Raw genomic sequence first — 19,503 nt, forward strand, 5'->3', positions numbered from 1 at the left:
TACCTACGTTGGTAGACAGGAGAGACCGTGAGTTAACCAACCCTGTGAGTGGCTTTGGTACCTAGTATTTGTATACTTTAACAAAGATAATGTTAATACAATAGTGTTTGGTATCGATATATATTGAAAACAGCCCTACGCGTATTTCAACTGCATTGATGGCATTCCAACAATGAGATAATTCATTTGACCATTGTCACAAGCCGGCTCATAGCCTGTGACAAAAATGAGGGGACACGAACAACAGGTATAGGCCAATTAAAAGTGTTCTTTATTATAAACAAAACTATTAACTTAAAACTAAGAAAGGAATGAGGTGTGGAAGTATTATAATGTAAGGTGTATGTAAAGTGCATGGATGCATGAATAAGTGTGTGTGAACATGACTGAGTGAAAACTATGCAAAACTACAAAGGAACAAACAAATCATGAGCATACCTGGAGGAGCAGAGAGAGAGAGAGAGGTGATTAGTAAGCAGTTTTATACCCTGAGCCCAGGTGGCTCCAATCACTAACGACCCTCCTCTGCCTGCAGGAGGAACCGCCCCCTGCACTGCAGAGGAGGAGCCGTGACACCATGTATTTGACATAGGCCATTGCAGTAAACTACAGAATCCTAGTTTCATGTTGTCACACAGCGCCCCATAGCTGCAATCCTGAGAAATATGCGCAACTTTCACTTTCAGTTCTCGAAATACATAGTGAAGACTTTATTTTTAAAGATCCATTTAGACTATATACACTTAACAAAAATATAAACGCAACATGCAACAATTTAAAAGATTTTACTCAGTTACAGTTCATAAAAGGAAATCAGTTAATTTAAATACAGTTGAAGTTGGAAGTTTACATAAACGAGTTTTAATGATTCCAACCTAAGTGTATCAACCACCCCCCTCGAGGACCACAGCACTCTATTGGCTCCTCCCCTCGAGGACCACAGCACTCTATTGGCTCCTCCCCTCGATGACCACAGCACTCTATTGGCTCCTCCCCTCGAGGACCACAGCACTCTATAGGCTCCTCCCCTCGAGGACCACAGCACTATATAGGCTCCTCCCCTCGAGGACCACAGCACTCTATAGGCTCTTCACCTCTATTGGCTCCTCCCCTCTATTGGCTCCTCCCCTCGAGGACCACAGCACTCTATTGGCTCCTCCCCTCGAGGACCACAGCACTCTATAGGCTCCTCCCCTCGAGGACCACAGCACTCTATAGGCTCTTACCCTCTATTGTCTCCTCCCCTCGAGCACCACAGCACTCTATAGGCTCAGATCTGTCATGATCTGCCACTGCGAGACCTGCTGGGACATGGGTTTCTCCACTGGGGGCTGGCCAGGCTACGAGGGGACCCTGACTCCCGCGATGAGGAGTCGGTAGGTGAAGAAGACGGCAGGATGTGTCCGAACTGCTCTCCATTCACCGAAATGGGACTTCTGCTCCCAGCATACATTGCGGTGCCATTACTGTAATTGGAGATGGCCTGGGTTGAGATGGGCTGTGTGTGTTGGGGTTGAGTGTGTTGGGGTTGGGGCTGAGTGTGTTGGGGCTGAGTGGGTTGGGGCTGAGTGTGTTGGGGCTGAGTGCGTTGGGGCTGAGTGGGTTGGGGCTGAGTGGGTTGGGGTTGGGGCTGAGTGGGTTGGGGCTGAGTGGGTTGGGGCTGAGTGTGTTGGGGTTGGGGCTGAGTGTGTTGGGGCTGAGTGTGTTGGGGCTGAGTGGGTTGGGGTTGGGGCTGAGTGTGTTGGGGCTGAGTGTGTTGGGGCTGAGTGGGTTGGGGCTGAGTGTGTTGGGGCTGTGTGTGTTGGGGCTGAGTGGGTTGGGGCTGAGTGTGTTGGGGCTGAGTGGGTTGGGGCTGAGTGTGTTGGGGCTGAGTGTGTTGGGGCTGAGTGGGTTGGGGTTGGGGCTGAGTGTGTTGGGGCTGAGTGTGTTGGGGCTGAGTGGGTTGGGGCTGAGTGTGTTGGGGCTGTGTGTGTTGGGGCTGAGTGGGTTGGGGCTGAGTGTGTTGGGGCTGAGTGGGTTGGGGCTGAGTGTGTTGGGGTTGGGGCTGAGTGTGTTGGGGCTGTGTGTGTTGGGGCTGAGTGGGTTGGGGCTGAGTGTGTTGGGGTTGGGGCTGAGTGTGTTGGGGCTGAGTGTGTTGGGGTTGGGGCTGTGTGTGTTGGGGTTGGGGCTGAGTGGGTTGGGGCTGAGTGTGTTGGGGTTGGGGCTGAGTGGGGTGGGGCTGAGTGTGTTGTGGCTGAGTGTGTTGTGGCTGAGTGTGTTGGGGTTGGGGCTGAGTGTGTTGGGGTTGGGGCTGAGTGGGTTGGGGCTGAGTGTGTTGGGGCTGAGTGGGTTGGGGCTGAGTGTGTTGGGGCTGAGTGGGTTGGGGCTGAGTGTGTTGGGGTTGGGGCTGAGTGGGTTGGGGCTGAGTGTGTTGTGGCTGAGTGTGTTGTGGCTGAGTGTGTTGGGGTTGGGGCTGAGTGTGTTGGGGTTGGGGCTGAGTGTGTTGGGGCTGAGTGTGTTGGGGCTGAGTGTGTTGGGGTTGGGGCTGTGTGTGTTGGGGTTGGGGCTGAGTGGGTTGGGGCTGAGTGTGTTGGGGTTGGGGCTGAGTGGGTTGGGGCTGAGTGTGTTGGGGCTGAGTGTGTTGGGGCTGAGTGTGTTGGGGCTGAGTGGGTTGGGGCTGAGTGTGTTGGGGTTGGGGCTGAGTGTGTTGGGGCTGAGTGTGTTGGGGCTGAGTGTGTTGGGGCTGAGTGGGTTGGGGCTGAGTGTGTTGGGGTTGGGGCTGAGTGGGTTGGGGCTGAGTGTGTTGTGGCTGAGTGTGTTGTGGCTGAGTGTGTTGGGGTTGGGGCTGAGTGTGTTGGGGTTGGGGCTGAGTGTGTTGGGGCTGAGTGTGTTGGGGTTGGGGCTGTGTGTGTTGGGGTTGGGGCTGAGTGGGTTGGGGCTGAGTGTGTTGGGGTTGGGGCTGAGTGGGTTGGGGCTGAGTGTGTTGGGGCTGAGTGGGTTGGGGCTGAGTGTGTTGGGGCTGAGTGGGTTGGGGCTGAGTGTGTTGGGGTTGGGGCTGAGTGGGTTGGGGCTGAGTGTGTTGTGGCTGAGTGTGTTGTGGCTGAGTGTGTTGGGGTTGGGGCTGAGTGTGTTGGGGTTGGGGCTGAGTGGGTTGGGGCTGAGTGTGTTGGGGCTGAGTGGGTTGGGGCTGAGTGTGTTGGGGCTGAGTGTGTTGGGGTTGGGGCTGAGTGGGTTGGGGCTGAGTGTGTTGGGGCTGAGTGTGTTGGGGCTGAGTGGGTTGGGGCTGAGTGTGTTGGGGTTGGGGCTGAGTGGGTTGGGGCTGAGTGTGTTGTGGCTGAGTGTGTTGTGGCTGAGTGTGTTGGGGTTGGGGCTGGGGGTGTTGGGGTTGGGGCTGAGTGTGTTGGGGCTGAGTGTGTTGGGGTTGGGGCTGTGTGTGTTGGGGTTGGGGGTGAGTGGGTTGGGGCTGAGTGTGTTGGGGTTGGGGCTGAGTGGGTTGGGGCTGAGTGTGTTGGGGCTGAGTGGGTTGGGGCTGAGTGTGTTGGGGCTGAGTGGGTTGGGGCTGAGTGTGTTGGGGTTGGGGCTGAGTGTGTTGGGGCTGTGTGTGTTGGGGCTGAGTGGGTTGGGGCTGAGTGTGTTGGGGCTGAGTGGGTTGGGGCTGAGTGTGTTGGGGTTGGGGCTGAGTGTGTTGGGGCTGTGTGTGTTGGGGCTGAGTGGGTTTGGGCTGAGTGTGTTGGGGTTGGGGCTGAGTGTGTTGGGGCTGAGTGTGTTGGGGTTGGGGCTGTGTGTGTTGGGGTTGGGGCTGAGTGGGTTGGGGCTGAGTGTGTTGGGGTTGGGGCTGAGTGGGTTGGGGCTGAGTGTGTTGTGGCTGAGTGTGTTGTGGCTGAGTGTGTTGGGGTTGGGGCTGAGTGTGTTGGGGTTGGGGCTGAGTGGGTTGGGGCTGAGTGTGTTGGGGCTGAGTGGGTTGGGGCTGAGTGTGTTGGGGCTGAGTGGGTTGGGGCTGAGTGTGTTGGGGTTGGGGCTGAGTGGGTTGGGGCTGAGTGTGTTGTGGCTGAGTGTGTTGTGGCTGAGTGTGTTGGGGTTGGGGCTGAGTGTGTTGGGGTTGGGGCTGAGTGTGTTGGGGCTGAGTGTGTTGGGGTTGGGGCTGTGTGTGTTGGGGTTGGGGCTGAGTGGGTTGGGGCTGAGTGTGTTGGGGTTGGGGCTGAGTGGGTTGGGGCTGAGTGTGTTGGGGCTGAGTGTGTTGGGGCTGAGTGGGTTGGGGCTGAGTGTGTTGGGGTTGGGTCTGAGTGGGTTGGGGCTGAGTGTGTTGGGGCTGAGTGGGTTGGGGCTGAGTGTGTTGGGGTTGGGGCTGAGTGGGTTGGGGCTGAGTGTGTTGTGGCTGAGTGTGTTGTGGCTGAGTGTGTTGGGGTTGGGGCTGAGTGTGTTGGGGTTGGGGCTGAGTGTGTTGGGGCTGAGTGTGTTGGGGTTGGGGCTGTGTGTGTTGGGGTTGGGGCTGAGTGGGTTGGGGTTGAGTGTGTTGGGGTTGGGGCTGAGTGGGTTGGGGCTGAGTGTGTTGGGGCTGAGTGGGTTGGGGCTGAGTGTGTTGGGGCTGAGTGGGTTGGGGCTGAGTGTGTTGGGGTTGGGGCTGAGTGGGTTGGGGCTGAGTGTGTTGTGGCTGAGTGTGTTGTGGCTGAGTGTGTTGGGGTTGGGGCTGAGTGTGTTGGGGTTGGGGCTGAGTGTGTTGGGGCTGAGTGTGTTGGGGCTGAGTGTGTTGGGGTTGGGGCTGTGTGTGTTGGGGTTGGGGCTGAGTGGGTTGGGGCTGAGTGTGTTGGGGTTGGGGCTGAGTGGGTTGGGGCTGAGTGTGTTGGGGCTGAGTGGGTTGGGGCTGAGTGTGTTGGGGCTGAGGGGGTTGGGGCTGAGTGTGTTGGGGTTGGGGCTGAGTGGGTTGGGGCTGAGTGTGTTGTGGCTGAGTGTGTTGTGGCTGAGTGTGTTGGGGTTGGGGCTGAGTGTGTTGGGGTTGGGGCTGAGTGGGTTGGGGCTGAGTGTGTTGGGGTTGGGGCTGAGTGTGTTGGGGTTGGGGCTGTGTGTGTTGGTGTTGGGGCTGAGTGTGTTGTGGCTGAGTGGGTTGGGGCTGTGTGTGTTGGGGTTGGGGCTGAGTGTGTTGTGGCTGAGTGGGTTGGGGCTGAGTGTGTTGGGGTTGGGGCTGAGTGTGTTGTGGCTGAGTGTATTGGGGTTGGGGCTGTGTGTGTTGGGGTTGGGGCTGAGTGGGTTGGGGCTGTGTGTGTTGGGGTTGGGGCTGAGTGGGTTGGGGCTGAGTGTGTTGGGGTTGGGGCTGAGTGGGTTGGGGCTGAGTGTGTTGTGGCTGAGTGTGTTGTGGCTGAGTGTGTTGTGGCTGAGTGTGTTGGGGTTGGGGCTGAGTGTGTTGGTGTTGGGGCTGAGTGGGTTGGGGCTGAGTGTGTTGTGGCTGAGTGGGTTGGGGCTGTGTGTGTTGGGGTTGGGGCTGAGTGTGTTGTGGCTGAGTGGGTTGGGGCTGAGTGTGTTGGGGTTGGGGCTGAGTGTGTTGTGGCTGAGTGTATTGGGGTTGGGGCTGTGTGTGTTGGGGTTGGGGCTGAGTGGGTTGGGGCTGTGTGTGTTGGGGTTGGGGCTGAGTGGGTTGGGGCTGAGTGTGTTGTGGCTGAGTGTGTTGTGGCTGAGTGTGTTGTGGCTGAGTGTGTTGGGGTTGGGGCTGAGTGTGTTGTGGCTGAGTGTGTTGGGGTTGGGGCTGAATGGGTTGGGGTTGGGGCTGAGTGGGTTGGGGTTGTGTGTGTTGGGGTTGGGGCTGAGTGGGTTGGGGCTGTGTGTGTTGGGGTTGGGGCTGAGTGGGTTGGGGCTGAGTGTGTTGTGGCTGAGTGGGTTGTGGCTGTGTGTGTTGGGGTTGGGGCTGAGTGGGTTGGGGCTGAGTGTGTTGTGGCTGAGTGGGTTGGGGCTGTGTGTGTTGGGGTTTGGGCTGAGTGGGTTGGGGCTGAGTGTGTTGGGGTTGGGGCTGAGTGTGTTGGGGCTGAGTGTGTTGTGGCTGAGTGGGTTGTGGCTGTGTGTGTTGGGGTTGGGGCTGAGTGGGTTGGGGCTGAGTGTGTTGGGGCTGAGTGGGTTGGGGCTGTGTGTGTTGGGGTTGGGGCTGAGTGTGTTGGGGCTGAGTGTGTTGGGGTTTGGGCTGAGTGGGTTGGGGCTGTGTGTGTTGGGGTTGGGGCTGAGTGGGTTGGGGCTGAGTGTGTTGTGGCTGAGTGGGTTGTGGCTGTGTGTGTTGGGGTTGGGGCTGAGTGTGTTGGGGCTGAGTGGGTTGGGGCTGTGTGTGTTGGGGTTTGGGCTGAGTGGGTTGGGGCTGTGTGTGTTGGGGTTGGGGCTGAGTGGGTTGGGGCTGAGTGTGTTGTGGCTGAGTGGGTTGTGGCTGTGTGTGTTGGGGTTGGGGCTGAGTGTGTTGGGGCTGAGTGGGTTGGGGCTGTGTGTGTTGGGGTTGGGGCTGAGTGTGTTGGGGCTGAGTGGGTTGGGGCTGTGTGTGTTGGGGTTGGGGCTGAGTGTGTTGGGGCTGAGTGTGTTGGGGTTTGGGCTGAGTGGGTTGGGGCTGTGTGTGTTGGGGTTGGGGCTGAGTGGGTTGGGGCTGAGTGTGTTGTGGCTGAGTGGGTTGTGGCTGTGTGTGTTGGGGTTGGGGCTGAGTGTGTTGGGGCTGAGTGGGTTGGGGCTGTGTGTGTTGGGGTTTGGGCTGAGTGGGTTGGGGCTGTGTGTGTTGGGGTTGGGGCTGAGTGGGTTTGGGCTGAGTGTGTTGTGGCTGAGTGGGTTGGGGCTGTGTGTGTTGGGGTTGGGGCTGAGTGTGTTGGGGCTGAGTGGGTTGGGGCTGTGTGTGTTGGGGTTGGGGCTGAGTGTGTTGTGGCTGAGTGGGTTGTGGCTGTGTGTGTTGGGGTTGGGGCTGAGTGTGTTGGGGCTGAGTGGGTTGGGGCTGTGTGTGTTGGGGTTGGGGCTGAGTGTGTTGGGGCTGAGTGTGTTGGGGCTGAGTGTATTGGGGGAACAGGCCCACATCAAGGATGTTCTTTACCCTTGAACAGAACCATACTTGTAGAGGACATGCACATAATAATAGAATAGGAAGGGGCTTCTTCTCACTACCTCAGGCCTGTCCGCTCTCGACTGTCTGACAAGATGACAGCGGTGTCCCTCCACTTCCAAGACAGTGATCCACCGCAAGACACTGGCAGCCACTGCAAAAGGATAGATAAGACACTGGCAGTCACTGTAAAAGGATAGGTAAGACACTGGCAGTCACTGCACAAGGATAGGTAAGACACTGGCAGCCACTGCAAAAGGATAGGTAAGACACTAGCAGCCACTGGAAAAGGATAGGCAAGACACTGGCAGCCACTGCAAAAGGATAGGCAAGACACTGGCAGCCACTGGAAAAGGATAGGCAAGACACTGGCAGCCACTGCACAAGGATAGGTAAGACACTGGCAGCCACTGCAAAAGGATAGGTAAGACACTGGCAGCCACTGGAAAAGGATAGGCAAGACACTGGCAGCCTCTGCAAAAGGATAGGCAAGACACTGGCAGCCACTGCCAAAGGATAGGCAAGACACTGGCAGCCACTGCAAAAGGATAGGCAAGACACTGGCAGCCACTGCAAAAGGATAGGTAAGACACTGGCAGCCACTGCACAAGGATAGGTAAGACACTGGCAGCCACTGCACAAGGATAGGTAAGAAGTTGTGCTAGCTTTATCAAAATATATCAACTCAAGATTCAAATCACAAATGATCACAGAATAATATGTGACATATTTTCATATTGCATGTGTTTATGGTAAATTCAATCACTTTTTGACAGCACCTCTTTTGATTTTAATGATAGAATTGCTCAGAAAGTGACTGTGGACCTGAATGCCAAAACATTCAAGAGATAAAGGTGCTCAAAGTTGACCTATTTTGCAAACCCCCAAAACAATTTTTGACACATTTTTATTTAACCAGGAAAAAGCCCATTGAGACCCAGAGTCTCTTTTTCAAGGGAGACCTGGCCAAGAAGGCAGCAACAATCAATACATTACAGAATTAAAACATACCATGAGACAATACCATAAGACGTCCATGTCTTCATCACTGGAAAAGATAAACGGTATCCTTTCATTTTATACAAGACCACATCGTTACCTTTATTCATACAGGTTTTTCTCATTGAGATAACATCTCTTTTCCAAGAGAGACCTGGTCCAATAGCAGCAGAGGGAACAACGTTTCAGACAAAACACCTTACATACACTAACACAACATTAAACAAAACTATAAACACACATACAATACAACAAAAAACATTTTACGTTAAAAACACAAGTCTTGACTAAAAACAGCTGGCCTAAAAACAATTACACTCTGTGATATATACACCGATCAAGTGTTTAAACTCCAGCAACGAAACTAGATCATCAAATTGTAAAATGTTCAGGAGAGAATTCCAGGACCACGGAGCTAAGTAACTAAAACTATTTCTACCATGACCTGTTCTAATTCTTGGTACTGTTAGAAGCAAATGAGAATGGGACCGTAATTGATATTTATTTACCGACCTGATTAAAGAACAGCGACAAAATGGCATTTTACCCAACATGTTGATCTGAGCCTGATCGAAGATAATAAACAGTGGTGTGAAGAAGATAATGTAGAAACATGTAGAAACAATAGTGGATCAATATATTAGTAATCCGTTTTATTCTCATCTTGCAGTGTGTACAGATAGTTCAAAGGATGCCATGAATGAGAAGACGGGAACAGGTGAATTTATTCCTGAGTTTAATGTTGATCTCTGCGAGAGACTAACAAATTATTTATCTGTATATTCAACAGAAATGGTTGCCATAATTGTTAGCTTGCAATGGATAGAGGAGGTGTAACCAAGAAGAGTAGTAATATGTCGGGACTGTGTAGTTTACGATCTGGGAAGTCGGAATGTGAGGGTTTATGGGTAGACATAATGATGCTGTTGTCAGGGTAACACGGAAATGGTATTCAGTTCTATTGGATTCTGGTCATACAGGAGTTTATGGACATGATGTAGTAGATATAATTACACAAAGAGCAGACAAATAATATTGTGGATACACAGGTGCAGTTGGGCAGAGGGGAAATTAAAACGTTAATTCGGAAAAATGGGTTAGATTGCTTGGCAGATAATGGGATGAAATTAGTAAGGGCAGACATGTTTATAGCACAATAAAATCTGTACGGGAGATAGTGTCATATAATGGAAACAGAAGGGAAGATGTGTAGGATGATATTAGGGCATATGGGATTGTATTCATCTTCAAATTTGACAGGGAAACATGGTACTGGAATAAGTAATGGCTGTATGGTAGAGGAAACGGTTGAACATGTATTATTATATTGTGAAACGTATGATGTAGAAAGGGAGAGGTTGTTTGACAGGGTCAGAGAGGTTGGACGGTAATGGGGAGTGGGTGGTATTTTGGGGTGTAGGTGATGGGAGTAGTGAGGTTAGTAGTGAGATTACATTTGATTAGAAATTCAGGGTTAGTTTAGAGAATATAGTGGTGAGTAGTACTACTTCAGTGTAGTAGGTGGCGATGGAAGCACTTGTCAGTTGGTTGCGATTCGCCAATAGAACTTAAAGAAATAGAGGAAGGAGGAGGTATGGTCGTCCCTGTGCATTTCGAGAGAATCGAAAGTGAAACATTGTCAGCAGCATCGCCCATAGACTCTGCCGCGTTCACTCTGAAATTTACCGAGTTACTAACTGGTTTTAGTTATACACGTGCCCGCGCAACGAATAAACAAGTCGGAAATGTACGAGTTTCCTAGTTCCGATTCAAATTTGAACGCAGCATTAGTCTATGCGTGACGCGCACAACTTTTTACTTGAGGTTTTCTCGAAATGCACAGGGACGACCATACTTCAGTGGTGACGACCTTATTTTGAACAAACCGACAACCCGATATAGGTAAGTTTGATTCAAATGACAACTTTTTGAAGGAAAATAAAAACATGTTTGCTGTTAATGCATAATAACTTACCTCAAGTATATTTTCTGTGTTTTCTTAGTGAACAACGGGAACGGGAAATTGGGAATAGGATTACAATATTGGCAAACGTAGAACAAATCACATTGATTAAGAGAACGTAGATAACTCACATCCATACACAGTTAATTTAATGCAATAATATTGCGTGCTGTCAATTGAATATTTCGTACTGTCAATTGAATATTTCGTACTGTCAATAATTACTTTTTCAGTTACATTCCATTTCTTCACTTTACATTGCCAAGTACAATATACTAGAGTTTTTTATGATCTTTCGAGTTGCTATGCGCCAATATTTAAAAATGTTTACATTCTAAAACCCTTACCTACTGTATGTTTTTGCGTGCCGTTCTTTGTTTGCTTAAATCCATACATTTTAATAAAACGTTAATCAATCAAATAGAACCACAGACTGTACTTCTTCATCTTTAGGATTTGTTTGGCAGATCGCAGCCAACTTTTTGTTGTATACACCGCCACCTACTGTACTGGTGTGTGATGCCATTCATGACTTACCTACATTACATTCTTGATACCGTAATACAACATTGGGAAAAAGGAAAATTGCCCTCACAACAACACCAAAAAAACACCACCCCCTCCACTATTTAACCCGATCTAATACTACTCCAGACCAATGGTCTGAGAGGACAGACCACTTACCACTCAACACCCAAAGCAACTGTTCTGCAGTAAATCCTCACAATCCCAAGTACTTCTCAGCTACTGCCTCCACAACTTCTATTTTCTGTGACTTCTGATCCATTTCTGCAGTATAATTGACAACCATGGCTATGAATGCTAAAAAGCCCACCTTACTGAAGCACACATTCTTCCCATCACTCTCTTGGTCTCTGCCTACTCACAGGAATCCTCTCAGTATCCCTCACCCTGTAACCATCTTCCTCTACCACTCAAATCAAAATGTATTGGTCGCATACAGATGTTTAGCAGATGTTATTGCGGGTGTAGCAAAATGCTTGTGTTCTTAGCTCCAACAGTGCAGAAGTCATAAACAGCGCAATGATTGAAGCACAGCGAAGAGCTGCTGGCAAACGCACGAAAGTGCTGTTTGAATGAATGCTTACGAGCCTGCTGCTGCCTACCACAGCTCACTCAGACTGCTCTATCAAATATCAAATCATAGACTTAATTATAACATAATAACACACAGAAATACGAGCCTTAGGTCATTAATATGGTCAAATCCGGAAACTATCATTTTGAAAACAAAACGTTTATTCTTTCAGTGAAATACGGAACCGTTCCGTATTTTATCTAACGGGTGGCATCCATAAGTCTAAATATTGCTGTTACATTGCACAACCTTCAATGTTATGTCATAATTACGTAAAATTCTGGCAAATTAGTTCGCAACGAGCCAGGCGGCCCAAACTGTTGCATATACCCCGACTCTGCGTGCAATGAACGCAAGAGAAGTGACACAATTTCCCTAGTTTAATATTGCCTGCTAACATTAATTTATTTTAACTAAATATGCAGGTTTAAAAAAAATATACTTCTGTGTATTGATTTTAAGAAAGGCGTTGATGTTTATGGTTAGGTACATTCATGCAACGATTGTGCTTTTTTCTCAAATGCGCTTTTGTTAAATCATCCCCCGTTTGGCGAAGTTGGCTGTCTTTGTTAGGAAGAAAGTTTTCACACAGTTCGCAACGAGCCAGGCGGCCCAAACTGCTGCATATACCCTGACTCTGTTGCACAGAACGCAAGAGAAGTGACACAATTTCCTTAGTTACAAGAAATTCATGTTAGCGGGCAATATTAACTAAATATGCAGGTAAAAAAATATATACTTGTGTATTGATTTTAAGAAAGACGTTGATGTTTATGGTTAGGTACACATTGGTGCAACGACAGTGATTTTCTTCACAAATGCGCTTGTTAAGTAGGCTGTGATTCAATGATAAATTAACAGGCACCGCATCGATTATATGCAACGCAGGACAAGCTAGATAAACTAGTAATATCATCAACCATGTGTAGTTAACTAGTGATTATGTTAAGATTGATTGTTTTTTACAAGATACGTTTAATGCTAGCTAGCACCTTACCTTGGCTCCTTGCTGCACTCGCATATGAAGTAGTCAACCTGCCAAGCAGTCTCCTCATGCAGTGCAATGTAATCGGCCATGATCGGTGTCCAAAAATGCCGATTACCGATTGTTATGAAAACTTGAAATTGACCCTAATTAATCGGCCATTCCGATTAATCGGTCGACCTCTAGTATTGACTAGTGATGGTACGTTTGATGCCGGAGCTCCAAGGCATGTGTCGAGATCGCTAAGCAGTGTACTTCGAAACAGTTGCCGCATTCACGTGCTAGTCGGAACTAGGATACTTGAAAATATTAGACTTGCTAACTGGTTGAACACGGCATGTGTATAACTACAACCAGTGAGAAATATCAGAGTTTCCTATTTCCGACTAGTTTGAGATTGAGGCATAGTCCAGTGGTCACCAACCAGTTCAACTGGTCTATCTTCAAGGCATTACTTTTTCAAATGGATGTTGCACTGTTGGCAGTAGGTACACTTGATTCAGAAGCTCTGCGCAAAGTGTTCCCATTTTGAACCATTTCATTTGTCTGAAAAGAGGAACTTGGCGGACTGGGAGATCTGTGGACCGGGAGATCTGTGGCTAAATCAAGTGCGACCTACTGCGCTGACCAACTTGATAGCTCAAAGCACCTTGCCTACAGCTTCCCCAGCCACAGAAAAGTTTGATACTAACCTACGTGAGATTTTCATAACTTTTAAAACCATGACCAGAGAGAGACTGTCAAAGAATATAGCAAAGAGCTGCTGTTGTTAGGAGTGTGTATGTTTAAGTTTTCACCGCTGTCAACACTGTTTTTATTCAACACTATTACAAAACATAAAATGCGCTTCTCCCAATCGCGCTGGAGGTGCAATGAATAAGTAGACAAGTGTAACCATAGTCATTTTTATTATTATTTTAATATCGAGGAATATTTCACTTTCTCTGGTCATAGGAACAACATGAATTTATGCATGAGGCAGATGCGGTACGACTCGAGATTCGCCATCAGGTGGAAGACTGTCCCCTCTCTCTGGTCAGTCTCACCAGAGGAAAGGAAGGAGAGAGCAGGGACCATGAGAGACAGACCCTCTGCTGCTCTCTTGCTCCCTCCCTCCACTGAGAATAAGGCCATGTTCAAAACAACTGTGAATTCTTTACTCTGAAATCTCAGACTTCCGAATTCAGTGCGTTCAAGACAACTGGGAACTCTGGGGAAAAAAAACGAGATCCAACTGGAAAAAATTGTTTTGAATGGTCATCCAACTCAGAATTCCATGTCGGAAACTCGGGCATGTTTCTAGAGCTCCGACTTTCTGACCTGCAGATCACGGACGTCATGATTTAACCTGTTGAGTTGTCTTGAAAGCACCATGACAGATGCCGGAGGTACCATCAGTCCAGTAAAATACAAAAGCAAATTATTTCAATTTATGCTCAGCTGTGCCTTGCAAGTGCTACACCAACTGATCTATTTTGTTATCCAAGCTTGAGTTTTAAAATATAATATGGTCTGAGAAGAACAATATTGGCAGGCCAGGCATATAACCAATATGCTGTGATAATGTATTAGGTCTACTGCTCGTCATTCCCACAAAATCATTTTTATTAGGTTAATGTAAAAAAAATTAAGTAATGTTTAAAAACAACAATGGGAGTCATTGTCCACAAAGCGGTCTAGCTCCCGCCTATCCTTTCTTTGGACTGGTGGATACATTTGGAATATTCGATGAGGGTTGTTGACGTCAACCGAGAGATGCTATGCTACTAGACTCATGTCATGAATATGCATAGCCATCGAGACAACTCCGATATTAAGTGTTTTTTCTCAAAGTTGCCGGGATGTCACGTGTCCTACTTATATCAGTACACTCGTAACAACTTAAGCATTACGAAACTTCTATTCAGTTAAATAAACCTCATGTAGCAAATAAGCCATACATTTTTTTAGTTCGACACACTCTCATTGACCTCCATACAAAAGCTCCTTGCTTGGTGGGCAAAACAAGGGGAAAAACGCCTCCTGCCGGAGGGAGACAGATTTTCCGCCGAGTTGGGCCTCCCTCTTCTACTCTGGTAGAAGGCAAAAAGGCTACGCTGCGGACGCGCTATGGGCTGTGGGATATCATCTATAATAATATGGCTGCTCTAAATTATTTTGACCAGCAGGTGCCACTAGTGTACACTGTGTTGATTAAAACCTCGAGTAATGAACCTATTTGACACAATTGGCTGAAAAACCTCAACGCTTCAGAATGATTCGTGTCCATCACTAGTTATTGACGCATAGCGACTCAAAGGAGTCGGAGGTTAATTAAAAAAACTCTAGTCTGCTCTCAACTCCGTGAGAGGCCGGTAGATTGCGATATTGAGTCGTTTCATCTTATCTTATGCAGCTGGCTATACACTCGTATCTAGGGCCCTATAAAATCCACATTGTGGACAGAATCATGTAATCCAGACATTAAAATAGAATTCAACAATATAAAACAAATTGAACTTTGTAGGAAATCAACAAAAACAATTGGACTTATTGGAAAATGCATTAATTTGCGAAGTGAGTCGTAAGACATTAACAAAATACATCAGTGATTTGTATTTTCATGGAACTTTCTGAAACGGCACAAGAATGCCACAGTCTGTGTGTATTTGCACACTTTGTCTCCACTTTGCATATCCGTTAGCGATGATTCTAATGATAACCTTCTGTTAGAAACGGAAAGGCTTTCCCAAAAACCTTCTCAAATGAATGTTAATTCAAAAGTAGCCTGTGCCTACCTGGCGGAATGATTATTTGCTTCAAACCAGGTGGCCATTTTACGAACTCTGCAATCACATGAGTGCTACAGAAACACTGCTTAGCCAAAACATTAAAATGTCTTTCAATTTTTTCCAGACCTCTAAAATGGTCTGCTGATGTGGTTTAAACATTGTTGTGGACTTAGAACATTCAATTCTGAAATGTTTTCTTTTTGAAACCTGAAACTAAACGGGGGAAACGGAAATCTGGAAAAACTAAATGGAATTTGGGGAAAAAACTAAACGGAATCAGGCAAAAAAATGTAACAGATTTTATAGGGCCCTACGTATCCCCTGTGGACCGGGTGGTACATAAAACATTCTCCATTCAGGCTACAAAGTCATCCATTTCCTCCTTAACTCGATTTAATGTCGAGAAGGTGGGAAAAACATGAAAAAATATGCATCCTTTCTTTATGAAACACCATTTTCCACCTCCATGCTTAATGGATTAGCTAATGCTAGTCCCGGATGTTGCATATCACATTCAGCCAATCGGGTTACAGCAGTCTGATAGTTTACAACATGAGGTGGTGTCACCTGTGGTCATTGCTCACCTCTATGCCCTTTCCCCAGTATTGTCATGGAGGGAACACCCGTGGAGGTTCTTGGCGTCCCCGATGATATCCTTGCCTCTGTTAGAATGGTTGACAAGCTCACAATACACTTCCAACGACCAGGGAACGGGGGAGGAGAGGTGAAGAGAGTACAGTTTCCATCCTACAGCCCAGGACAGGCCTTTGTCATATTTGAGGATCCAGAAGGTAGGCTTATCGAATGGATGAAACTACAGACACCTATTTTTAGGTACACATAGCCTAATATTAGTTTGTGATAATGTACTATTTGCTACAGAATATATGGATACATTTATGGTAAAACCATGTCATTCATCTAACAACCTACTTCCTCTCTGTTGCAGTGGCTGCACGTGTTTTGCAGCAGACCCATGTCTTAGAAGTGGATGGACAACACTTTCCTCTTAAAATCAGGAAAGCTAATAGGCCTGAGGTAGTTAAAAGACCCATCATATTGCAATCCACGTCCTCTAAAAAGTATGGTTACAATTTCCTTTATTGAACCTTTCATTTACCAGGGAATAAACTCTTGATGTTGGAATACTATTTTTTGAGTTGAGCTGGCAAGAGGTCAGGACGAAGTAGTCAGCATGTACATACAATACTTTACATTAAAAACAATTAGTGGTCAACAACATTTGTTTCTCTATCAGAGCTTTAAACTCAGTAAGCAACACCATCTCCTTCAGTTTTCAAGTCGTTTGCAGGTCATTCCAAGACCAACGAGCATTGCAGAAGAATTATATTTTTTTCTCTTGTTTTATTTATGTGTATGTGTGTGTCGCAGGTGGACATGCCAGTCAAGGCCAATCTGGATGTGAGCATGTTCTCCAAGGACAGCGAGGAGGTGATCCAGCCTGTGAACGAGATTCCCCATGGTCAGCTACCCATTCAGGGCTCCATCCAGAAGTTCAGTGCAGTGGAGGCCCAACTGCAGCATGTCTTACCCCAGGACACTAACACCCTGCGCCACAGAAGCCCTTCGCCATCCAGTCTCAATAGCAATGCCTCTGGGGCCATTTCCAAATCCTCAATCCGCTGCAACCCATTTCCCAGCCCACAAGCAACAGGGTATGTTGAGGACAACTTGACCCATATGAGGAACCTATCCCCCAAGCCAGTGGAACCCATCTCCCAGACCCCATCTTGCAGTGAGGTCTTCTTCATAACGGACGCAGATGTGCTCCGTTATGCCCTGTGCGTCAGGAAAAAGGACATTGATTCCATTCTTGGAGGTCACACAACTCAAATGGATGTTAAGCCAGCTGAAGGTTCCGACCTCCGCTATGTTTTCCTTGAAGGGAAGAATCCAGAGAGGGTTATGGAAAAGCTGCAAGTTTTTCTCACCAAGCTTCATTTAAGACTACGAACTCAAGAAATCCCACTATGGACACTCGATCGCGACCGACAGGTTAGAATTCACCAACTGGTTCAGAAGTATAATATAATTTATCCTACTGTCCTCGTCAATCAGGTTGGAGATCTCCTCCGCCTTGTAGGACCTTCCAAGGAAAGTTATGAGATGAAGCAGAGGCTCCTGGGAAAACCCATAGACCTGCTACCAGCTGGGCTAACAGGGAGGGTACTGGACAGGAGTACCCATGGTGCTCCCATCCCATGGCCTCCTGGCCCAGTACCTGACCCTGTGTCTGCACCTGCACCAGATTACTAGTAAATTAACTTCATTTTGCAGTAGCTTGGTGGTAGTGGAACTAAATTCAAATCTAGATAGTGTTTGCAGGAGTTCATTACTTTTTGTCATGTAGCAGTGTAGCTAACTACTGGAACTACATACTACGTTTTAGCCATGTAGCGGTGTAGCCAACTACTGGAACTACACACTACTGTTTTACCATGTAGTGGTGTCGCCAACTACTGGAACTACACACTACTGTTTTACCATGTAGCGGTGTAGCTAACTACTGGAACTACACACTACTGTTTTACCATGTGGCGGTGTAGCTAACTACTGGAACTACACACTACTGTTTTATCATGTAGCGGTGTAGCTAACTACTGGAACTACACACTACTGTTTTACCATGTAGCGGTGTAGCTAACTACTGGAACTACACACTACTGTTTTACCATGTAGCGGTGTAGCTAACTACTGCAACTACACACTACTGTTTTACCATGTAGAGGTGTAGCTAACTACTGGAACTACACACTACTGTTTTACCATGTAGCGGGGTAGCTAACTACTGCAACTACACACTACTGTTTTACCATGTAGCGGGGTAGCTAGCTACTGGAACTACACACTACTGTTTTACCATGTAGCGGTGTAGCTTACTACTGGAACTACACACTACATTTTTGGCTAAAATAAAAGGAGTGAAGTAGGCCATAATTTCGATTTTGTGTTTAGGATAAATGACACGTTCTGTTAATAGATGACCCCAAAGTGATCTCTTCTTGCAATTTGTAGTCTGACATTTTCAGATTTAGATATGATACGTTTTCACAAAGTAGTTTGGATGTAGTGAACTACCTTTCAAATTAACTAGTTAAGTAAACTATTTTTCTTAACTTCTTCCAGTGTGAGGTAATTGGTAGCTTGCTAAACTGTCTTTTCTGAGTAGCTTTCCCAACACAGAAAAATGCCAGGGTGAGCCTGGCTCCCGTTCATCCCAGGCAAACCTATTCTCTGTCCTGGCACCCAAATGGTGGAACAAGCTTCCAGTTCCCCCTAAAATCAGGACAGCTGAGTCACTGCCCATCTTCCCGAAAACATCTGAAAACCCACCTCTTCAGTATCTTTATCGAACACCCTTGTTGACACTGGCACGACTCTTTTCTTACTAGCTTAGATCATTTATTGAGGAAAAATGTACTGACTTTGACTGTGACATGTGGTTGTCTCTCCTAGCTATCTAAAGATGGATGCACAAACTGTGCAGTGACTCTGGATAAGAGCGTCTGCTGAATGACAAAAATGTCATGTTTAATGAACATGGAAGGGTTGTACAAGGGGCTACAGTAAGCGCTGTGCCCTCTACACCCACTCCCATTCACAGGGGAAGAAGTCACTCTGATTCCCCGGTGAAAATAAAAGAGCTTAGAGTTACACGGGAGGTCTTGAGGCCAGAAAGGGCGGATGATGTGGTGGTGCCCTCTGCTGGAACTCAAATGCCAGTGGTGAAAAAGAGGTCATTACTTCCAAAAAGTCCTACTAACACAATAGAATGGAAAGAATGTGTTTCCAAGCAAGAAAAAGCCCTAACTGGTTACTAGTTTAGATGCAGACACCTGTAATGAAAGTGGCTTGGCTTGTTAATTTCTTGAATGTCTTTAATTTCATAATATGCTGTGGGGTAAAATGTTCAATTCACATGTATACACATTTTGTTTTGTAAGGTTTTTTCTTCTTGGACAAATTGATTTCTGTATTTTCTAATATTTTCTTTCTCATGATACGAATCTATTCTAAATTTGTTTTTGTTTTGAGGGATTGAGGGCAATAAACATATATTATATTTGTGTAAATTGATCCTTTAAATATATGCTGATGCAAAGGCTGGTAACTATACTCTAGGAGTGGACTTTGTTAATCTACTGTATCTGTTTTGATTATGTGGAGCAATTATTTAGAGATTATCTCATCTGTTTTTGTGTGGAAACTGTTCCTGAAATGTGGTCATTTTAACTCCTCACACACAAGACTGAAATCAACACATCATTTTAACTCCTCACACACAAGACTGAAATCAACACATCATTTTAACTCCTCACACACAAGACTAAAATCAACACATAATTTTAACTCCTCACACACAAGACTAAAATCAACACATCATTTTAACTCCTCACACACAAGACTAAAATCAACACATCATTTTAACTCCTCACACACAAGACTAAAATCAACACATCGTGCTCTAGTTTGACAATTCCTTTCGACTTGTCATTGTCTCCACATTTCTCGTCAGTCTGTTACTATGGCAGTCTGTTACTATGGAAGTCTGTTACTATGGCAGTCTGGGTCCATGCGTTTGCCTTATTATCTGCCTTAGTACTGTGCTTGTTCTTGTCAGACTGATTCTGAGTG

At 47.1% G+C, this 19,503-nt stretch overlaps 1 protein-coding gene and 1 long non-coding RNA gene across 2 annotated transcripts; one reads left to right on the top strand and one right to left on the bottom strand.

The window, feature by feature from the left end:
* Window positions 1-390: 390 nt before the first annotated feature.
* Window positions 391-7,186, bottom strand: LOC120022071. The gene is made up of 3 exons (XR_005472586.1): window positions 7,093-7,186; window positions 1,227-1,466; window positions 391-438 (listed from the first exon to the last, which is right to left on the bottom strand). It is a non-coding gene; the product is annotated as an uncharacterized LOC120022071 (long non-coding RNA).
* Window positions 7,187-9,731: 2,545 nt separating this feature from the next.
* Window positions 9,732-17,316, top strand: LOC120022627 (RNA-binding protein 43-like). Its single transcript, XM_038966605.1, has 4 exons — window positions 9,732-9,931; window positions 15,451-15,638; window positions 15,797-15,885; window positions 16,240-17,316. Exons 2-4 carry the CDS (start codon window positions 15,458-15,460, stop codon window positions 17,122-17,124), a joined length of 1,155 nt encoding a protein of 384 aa, XP_038822533.1. The 5' UTR covers window positions 9,732-9,931; window positions 15,451-15,457; the 3' UTR covers window positions 17,125-17,316.
* The last annotated feature ends 2,187 nt before the right edge of the window (window positions 17,317-19,503 follow it).

This window comes from Salvelinus namaycush, chromosome 27 (assembly GCF_016432855.1).
Source record: "Salvelinus namaycush isolate Seneca chromosome 27, SaNama_1.0, whole genome shotgun sequence".
NCBI lineage: Eukaryota > Metazoa > Chordata > Actinopteri > Salmoniformes > Salmonidae > Salvelinus > Salvelinus namaycush.

What these genes read in the sequence shown, in the direction of transcription:
- LOC120022627 (XM_038966605.1), top strand. Translation starts at nt 15,458, where the DNA reads ATGGAGGGAACACCCGTGGAGGTTCTTGGCGTCCCCGATGATATCCTT. An exon ending in CATATTTGAGGATCCAGAAG is followed by an intron (nt 15,639 to 15,796) that starts GTAGGCTTATCG and finishes TCTCTGTTGCAG; the next exon opens with TGGCTGCACGTGTTTTGCAG. An exon ending in GGAAAGCTAATAGGCCTGAG is followed by an intron (nt 15,886 to 16,239) that starts GTAGTTAAAAGA and finishes TGTGTGTCGCAG; the next exon opens with GTGGACATGCCAGTCAAGGC.